General features: G+C 31.2%; 1 protein-coding gene across 1 annotated transcript; it reads left to right on the top strand.

Annotated features, from left to right (window-relative positions):
• The first annotated feature begins 438 nt into the window (after positions 1-438).
• LOC123906412 lies at positions 439-8,300 on the top strand. The gene has a single exon (XM_045956311.1). The coding sequence runs from the start codon at positions 3,462-3,464 to the stop codon at positions 4,725-4,727; it is 1,266 nt and encodes a 421-aa protein (XP_045812267.1). The 5' UTR covers positions 439-3,461; the 3' UTR covers positions 4,728-8,300.
• Positions 8,301-8,688: the final 388 nt, after the last annotated feature.

The raw sequence follows: 8,688 nt of genomic DNA, 5'->3' as shown, positions 1-8,688 counted from the left end.
ATGATAAAAGTTTGGGCTTAAAATTCTACCGAATTTCGAACAGTAGTTTACTCAACAGTATAAATTTTTATCCCAGAAAAAGAAAAGAAAAATATTTTTGAGATCACAAAAATATCTACGTAAAGATAGTGTCATTAATTTTATCATTCATGTTATTAAAATAAAATGAAAAAAAAAAATTAAATAAAAGTTAAGAGATAAGAATAACACATATGCATGAAATGGTGGCTTAATTTTCCTCCACAAGTATAAGTGAAAACGTGGGCTTAAGTGAAAGTAAAAACGTGGTTTAACTTTCTACACAAATGGAAGTGAAAATGTGGTCTCCTAATTGTCCACACAAATCATTCAAACTCTCCTATAAATAGCAACCATCTCCTCACTAATTCTTCACACCAGCTCTGCTCTCCCTCTCTGCATACAATTGAAGTTAGTAACTTCTTTCTTATTCTCTCTTTGTTCTTTTGTTTGTTTTCTTTTAATTCCCTTTTCTTCCATTTCTTATTTATATTAGCTTAGTTTAATAAATTCTTTCATCTTTTCATTAGCCTAGCATCTGTTACATATACATGAGCCTTTCCACAAAATTCCATGAAGAACAAATGATCTTAGCTATGAAAACTAGGCAATACCTGGAATCATGATCATGTACTCCAAGAATGATGAAATTCCATTTCTCTTGTTTTGCTTTTAATTATGTCGTGTGATTAGGAATAGTTGTGTCTAGAGTTGATTTCTAAAAGAAAAACAAAGCTTTGATACTCATGATTTGAAGGGATAATCATGTTGAAACTCATAGTCATGAATATTTAGTTGATAATGTCTAACTAAAATTTGATTCAAGCTGTTAATTTCCAAACTTAAGCTTAATTTAAACAAACTTCCGATCCCCTGTACTCTAGTTCATACTGATGCATTACTTTCCTCACTTAACTATATATTCTTCTCTATAATCATTCGGTTTATTTCCTCTCTCATTTCTTACCTTTTAATTTTAATGCAAATGATTTCATATCTAAACCAATTTAGGAACCCGTAGACAAACTGGAACATGATACTTAATATGTATTTTGTTTGCATGATCTTAAGTCATATACACGCTTAAAAATATACATAGGAAACAAATGACATACAAGTTTCTTTATTAATAATACTGTGTTTGATTTCTATATATTTCTAGTATATGAACTTGAATTTACTTTAACACTTTAAAGACTATTAATTATAAGTATAGTTAGTTAAGAAATAGTTGTTTTTGATGAGTGAATAGGTATCATAGAAGAAGGTGATCGCTCAGGTTATTTTTGAAAGCTCTGAGGTAAGGGGAATCGCTAATAATAAGTTTCGATGAGCACAAGAAATGTGTTACTTGTATATATATTATTAGTTATAACTAGGGGTGTTGTGTACTTTATATAGTAATTTATATTCATTAAGGTATATGCAAAATGTTAAATGATGAGTGATTGATTTTAGTTTGATTATATGTGTGAATAAATCTTCTGCAATATATGATTTGAAAATGTTCATGTGTTTGAGTGTTATGGTGAAAAATTGAGGTGATCTCATAAGTTGTATGGTGAGTTTAGAAGATTAATATGTCTAAGTTAGATATTGACAAAGACAAATTAAGTTGAAGAATTAAATAATTAATCACCTTTGATAGGTGAAGAGCAAAACAGGGTGTTTCTTACAGTACTATAATGTATGTAAGACTGAGGATAGGTTCGGCTGGGTCGCCTCAAGACCTAATGGGGATCACCGGCGTTTTGAACTCCTACCAATAGTCAGAGATAGCCACTCTGACTGGAGGAAATCATATAACCCGACGTGGTGAAACCTGACTGTGCAGGACTATCTATAATAAGGTGTAGCGCTCGGGCCAGAATGGTTGAGACATATTTGATATATGTTGATTTGCAAACAACCATGTTATGGCAGTTGAAACGGCCTTACGCTCATAATAGAGGTCTCCATGGAGTAGGTTGAATAAAGATAATACTAACCAAGTTAGAAGACTAACTTTGAGTGAAGAATTATGATTGAATTTTATATACATTTTAAATGATTAAATTTTGATGATTGATATATTGGATATATTTGATTATCTTTGTTTTTAACTAATTGTTGAATTGTGATATTGATATAATGTTTTGTGCAATTCATATTTTTGTGACTATTTGACTATACGTGACTATTTGACTACTTGATTCTATTTGATGTAAATACATGATTAGATACTCAGGTATGTATATATACTAGTTAAATAAATGTATATACTTGTATAATATTATGTGTAGCCTTGTGACATCATCACGATGGTAACTTGTGTACGAGTGATTCACCCCTTACAACAGTTAGTGCAGGATACTAAGACCTCCAGTTGAAGTTCATTGAGGAAAGGAAAATGGCATTGTGAGAGACATTAAAATAAAGAACGTTAGTGCTGATTGGTGGTCTAGTTTTATTTTTGGAGTCCGAAGAGAAGATCTCTTTGATACGTATTGATGATGTCATTGGACTGAATGACAGATATCTGTGGTGTTTGATCAGCTCGTGATTATTTGTGGGTTAGAGTCTTTTGTAGGAATTTATCTTTTTATCATTTTAAATTGAAAAATTGTACGATACTTATGTGAATTGGAAATGTTTTATATTTGAAAATCCTTTGAGCAAAATTACTAGATGATTGTTTAATATAAGTGATGCATATTATTTATGGGCTTACTTTAAATTTATATAAAGAGAATTTTGAAAACTTTCTTAAATAAAAATAATAGTACTTATATTCGAGAACATTTCTCACTTATTACTTTTCCTTTACCAAAAATAAACCAGCATAATTTTATTTGCTTGTATTTAAGCATTTAAATTTGGGTAGAGAACTGTGACGCTCTTCTTTTCAGTCTCTGAAAAGGGGGTGTTACAAAAAGCATTTGTGTAAAAGTCTTTTCGAGTGAAGAAAAGCAGTTTGTATTGATCCAGTTGTGATCAAGTTTTTGATGCGAAGCAGAAGGTTCTGATCTGAGCATTTATAGTGGACAATCTCACAAGGACTGTGAGGACTGGACTAGCCCAAGTTGGGTGAACCAGGATAACTTTTGTGTGTTTTTCTCTTGGACTCTAAAATTCTTAAAACATACTAAACTAACTAACTGAGTAATACCAGAGTGCTCTGGGCCTTAAACATTTACTTATTCAGCAACTAATTCAGTATTTATTTTGTTCATTGTTTATTTTATTGTTGCTAACTATATTTCTTTGTTCATTGTTATCTAACCAATTAAAAGAAATATTGTCTTGAGTTATTTTAAACTCACATAAAAGATTTTTAAAAAGGGTCACAATTCAAACCCCCCCTTTCTTGTGACATTTATTGCTACTTCAATTGGCATCAGAGCCTGTCTCTACAGGTTTATACACTTAACAAGTGTTAGAGGAAAAAGATTCAGGAAGAAAAAATGTCAAAAGAAAGATACATTCCAGAAGGAGGATATGCTTCAAGACCACCTTTGTTCACTGGAAAGAATTACTATTTTTGGAAAAACAAAATGCAATTGTTTTTAAAATCTCAAGAAGTAGGAATGTGGCGCATAGTCACAGAAGGAGATTATGTTCCTACTGTAACTTCTGCTGAGGGAGTCATTTCAGACAAACCTGAAGATGCATGGACAACTGCAGAACAACAAAAGGTACTCCTAAACTCTAAAGCTCATTTATTTCTATCTTGTGCTCTAAGCATGGAAGAAAGTGAAAGAGTAGATGAATGTGATACTGCTAAAAAGGTTTGGGACACTTTACAAGTTCACCATGAAGGAACTAGTCATGTAAAAGAAACAAGAATAGACATAGGAACTAATAAATTTGAAACTTTTGAAATGATTGAAAACGAAACTATTGATGAAATGTTTTCAAGATTTACTACTATTATAAATGAATTAAGATCTCTTGGAAAAACTTTTTCAACTAATGATAGAATTAGAAAACTTTTGAGATGTCTTCCAGTCACTTGGAGACCAATGGTTACTGCCATTACTCAAACTAAAGATTTGAAAACACTTCCCATAGAAGATCTTATTGGTACTTTAAAAGCTCATGAAGTTATTCTTCAAGGAGATAAACCTCTAAAAAAGGAAAAAACCATTGCTTTAAAAGCCTCTCAAAAAGATATAAGTTTTTTAGAAGATAACTCTAAGGAATTAGAACCTACCCAAGAAGAGGCAGAAGGAGAATTAGCTCTCATTTCTGGCAAAATCCAACGTATGTTAAGAAGAAGAGATCAAATTAGAAGAAACTTTTCTTCAGGAAAAGACATGCAGAAAAATGACTTTGACAAAAGTCAAGTAACCTGCTTTGGTTGCAACAAACTTGGACATTACAAATCAGAATGTCCCTTAAACAAATCACCCAGAAATTTTCCCTTCAAGAAAAAATCTATGTTAGCTACCTGGGATGATGATGATGAATTTGAAACAAATAAAGAAGAAGAAGAAGCCAACATCTGTCTAATGGCAGATTCAGAAAATGATGAGGTATTTCTCTTTGATAAAACTCATCCTTATGAAGAATTAGAAACTAATTTTGATAGTTTATTACATGATTCTGAATTCTTATCCAAACAATGTTTTTTGTTACAAAAAGAAGTTTCTGAACTAAAAGAAAAAAAGAAAAAAAGAAAAAACTTCAAATTGACATTCTTAATTTTGAGAAAATTAACAAAGACTTAATTGAGTCAAAAGAAAAACATGTTTGCTCTAGTGTTTTATCTAAGAAAATAGATGAAAATGTTGTGTTGAAAAATGAAATAAAAGAACTAAGAAATGATCTCACTGGGTTTATAAAATCAACTGAAACTTTTCAAAACATTATGGGATCACAATCTCAAGCTCTTAACAAAAATGGCTTAGGTTTTAATGAAGTTAAAAACAAAATTTTTGAAAATGTTCTTTTACCAGCAAATAAAGAGTTTAAGTTGAGATGTTCATTTTGTAACAAAAATGGTCATCATGAATCAATTTGCTATCAAAAAGAAAGTTATGAAAGTTTTTACTATGAACCAAAACGTTATCGTCACTTGGAAAGAAAAAATAAACATTGTTCATTTTGCAAAAACCTTGGGCATCTTGAAAAAGAATGCTATTTTAAAAATAAACAAATTGTGAAAACTAACCCTCAAGGACCCAAGTCATTATGGGCACCTAAACGAAAATTTCAAAATGCAGGGATACTATCAAAGTGCAAAGAAAAAGCCATGGTTTTTGGACAGTGGCTGTTCAAAACACATGACAGGAGATAAAAGATGTTTTCTCTCCTTCATCAAAAAAGAAGGAGGGTCAGTTACGTTTGGTAATAATAATACTGCACAAATAAAAGGAAAAGGTATTATAGGTAATAATGATTCTGCAAAAATTGAAGATGTTCAATATGTAGAAGGTCTAAAACATAATTTACTTAGTATCAGTCAATTATGTGATAGTGGTTTTGAAGTTATTTTTAAACCAAATATTTGTGAAGTCAAACAAACTTCATCAGGAAAAGTTTTCTTTTCCGGATCAAGAAAGAAAAATTTGTATGTTTTATACTTAGATGACATTCCAGCTGAATCATGTTTTATGTCTATCGAAAAAGATAAATGGATTTGGCACAAAAGAGCTGGTCATATAAGCATGAAAACAATTTCAAAATTATCTCAACTTGATCTAGTAAGAGGTCTTCCAAAAATCAAGTTTGACAAAGATAAAATCTGTGAAGCTTGTGTAAGAGGAAAACAAGTCAAAAGTAGTTTTTATCCAAAAGATTTTATTTCAACTAAAAAACCTCTAGAACTACTTCACATTGATTTATTTGGTCCTGTCAACACCACTAGTCTTGGTGGAAAACAATATGGTTTTGTTATAGTTGATGATTTCTCCAGATACACATGGGTTTTGTTTTTGAAAAATAAAGATGAATCTTGTGATGCTTTCAAAAACTTTTGTAAACTTGTTCAAAATGAACAAAGCTCAAATATCATCTCTGTCAGAAGTGATCATGGAGGAGAATTTGAAAATTCATCTTTCAAATCATTCTTTGATGAAAATGGTATTTCTCATAATTTTTCTTGTGCAAGAACTCCTCAGCAAAATGGAGTTGTTGAAAGGAAAAATAGAACTCTACAAGAAATGGCAAGAACAATGTTAAATGAATCAAATGTTGAAAAATATTTTTGGGCTGAAGCCATTAGTACTTCTTGCTATATTTTAAATAGAGTTTCAATAAGAAAAATTCTAGACAAAACTCCATATGAACTTTGGAAAAATAGAAAACCAAACATATCATATTTTCATATTTTTGGATGTTTTTGTTATATCTTAAACACAAAAGATAATCTTGGTAAATTTGATTCAAAATCAGATAAAGCTATTTTCTTAGGTTATGCTACTAATTCTAAAGGATATAGAATTTATAACTTAAAAACACAAACCATGGAAATAAGCATGAATATTATCTTTGATGAATTTGATGATCTTATAATGCCATCAATTGATGATGAGCAAGAAAGACTAACTTCTCAGGATGTTCCAAATCAAAAGAAAGAAGATGATCCTCTTCTTCCTCCAAAAACATTGAGAATTGTTGGGAATCATCCTCAAGATCAAATCATTGGAAGTTCCACTGATGGAATAAGAACAAGACTATCATTCAAAGACAATGATAACAACATGGCAATGATCTCCCAGATAGAGCCAAAATCCATTGGTGAAGCCATTATTGATAAATCATGGGTAGAAGCAATGAGAGAAGAACTTCTTCAGTTTGAGAAAAATCAAGTATGGTCACTTGTTCCATCTCCTACAGATCATTCAATCATAGGAACAAGATGGGTTTTTCGAAACAAGCTAGATGAAGAAGGTAAGGTTATTAGAAACAAGGCAAGACTTGTTGCTCAAGGGTATAACCAGCAAGAAGGTATTGATTACGATGAAACTTTTGCTCCAGTTGCCAGGTTAGAAGCAATAAGAATTCTTTTAGCATATGCATCACATAAAAATATTAAATTATTTCAAATGGATGTTAAAAGTGCTTTTTTAAATGGTTTTCTAAATGAAGAGGTGTATGTTCATCAACCTCCTGGTTTTGAAAATGAAAAGAAAAAAGATCATGTGTTCAAACTTTCAAAAGCTTTGTATGGTCTAAAACAAGCTCCAAGAGCTTGGTATGACAGATTAAGTGCATTCTTAATCAAGAACAATTTTTCTAGAGGAAAAATTGACACAACTCTTTTTACAAAAATTGATAAATTGGATTTATTAATTGTTCAAGTCTATGTTGATGATATTATTTTTGGATCAACAAATGAAAAATTATGTGAAGATTTTTCCCATCTCATGCAAAATGAATTTGAGATGAGCATGATGGGAGAACTGAGATATTTTCTTGGTTTACAAATTAAACAAGAAATGAATGGAATTTTTATTTGTCAAGAAAAATATATTAAAAATCTTCTCAAAAAATATAAAATGAATGAAGCCAAAATTATGGCAACTCCCATGCATCCATCTACAAATTTGGATAAAGATGAGGAAGGAAAAATTGTTCCTGAAAAGGAATATAGAGGTATGATTGGATCTCTATTGTACTTAACTGCAAGTAGACCAGACATAGTTTTTGCAGTAGGTTTATGTGCACGTTTTCAAACTTCTCCTAGAGAATCGCACCTAACTGCTGTTAAAAGAATTTTCAGATATCTTGTCGGTACTACTAATCTTGGTCTTTGGTATAGCAAAGATTCTATTTTTGATTTAATAGCTTATTGTGACGCTGACTACGCTGGAGACAAAATTGAAAGAAAAAGTACAAGTGGTGCATGCCAATTTCTTGGAAAAGCACTCATAAGCTGGTCATGCAGAAAACAAAACACGATAGCATTATCTACCACTGAAGCTGAATATGTGTCAGCTGCAAGCTGTTGCTCTCAAGTTCTCTGGATTAAAAATCAGCTTGAGGATTTCTCAATAAGGTACGAAAATGTACCTATTTATTGTGATAATACTAGTGCAATTAATTTGTCAAAAAATCCCATTCAACATTCAAGATCCAAGCATATTGAGATAAAACATCATTTTATTAGGGATCACGTTAATAAAAAGGAAATTGAACTAATTTTTGTTGACACAGATAATCAACTAGCTGATATCTTCACTAAACCCTTAGTAGAAGATCGTTTTAATGAGTTAAAAGTTAAATTAAAAATAATTCAAAATCCCATTAAAAGCTAGTAATCCAGAAATATCTAAGGTGAATTAAAAAAATTATCATTTAATAAAATGACAACCCATAAATGATTTCCTTTCTTATTTAAAACTTTTCATCTAACCTACTTTACTAAGTATCATCATTATCTGAAAAGGGATATCTTTTCAAGATATCACATCTAATCACTCCCTCCCTCGGTTACTTAAACCAACTCCCACCATTACTCCTCATTCATCAACTCTTCCTCTTCTCACTTCAACCGAGTTCATCATTTTCTCCAAACCTTTCTTCTTCCTTCATCTTCCTCTCCTTCACAATCATGAGAACCAAACAAACAGCCAGACGAGCACCACCATTCAACCGTTCACCACCACGATTCCGCAACCCTTCACCACCACCATCTTCATCGTTACCCTTAAACTTAAAACCCTTAAGAACCTTGTTTCCTCCTTA

The sequence above is a fragment of the Trifolium pratense genome, linkage group LG2, assembly GCF_020283565.1.
Source record: "Trifolium pratense cultivar HEN17-A07 linkage group LG2, ARS_RC_1.1, whole genome shotgun sequence".
NCBI lineage: Eukaryota > Viridiplantae > Streptophyta > Magnoliopsida > Fabales > Fabaceae > Trifolium > Trifolium pratense.
This window is presented reverse-complemented; position numbering and strand designations above follow the sequence as displayed.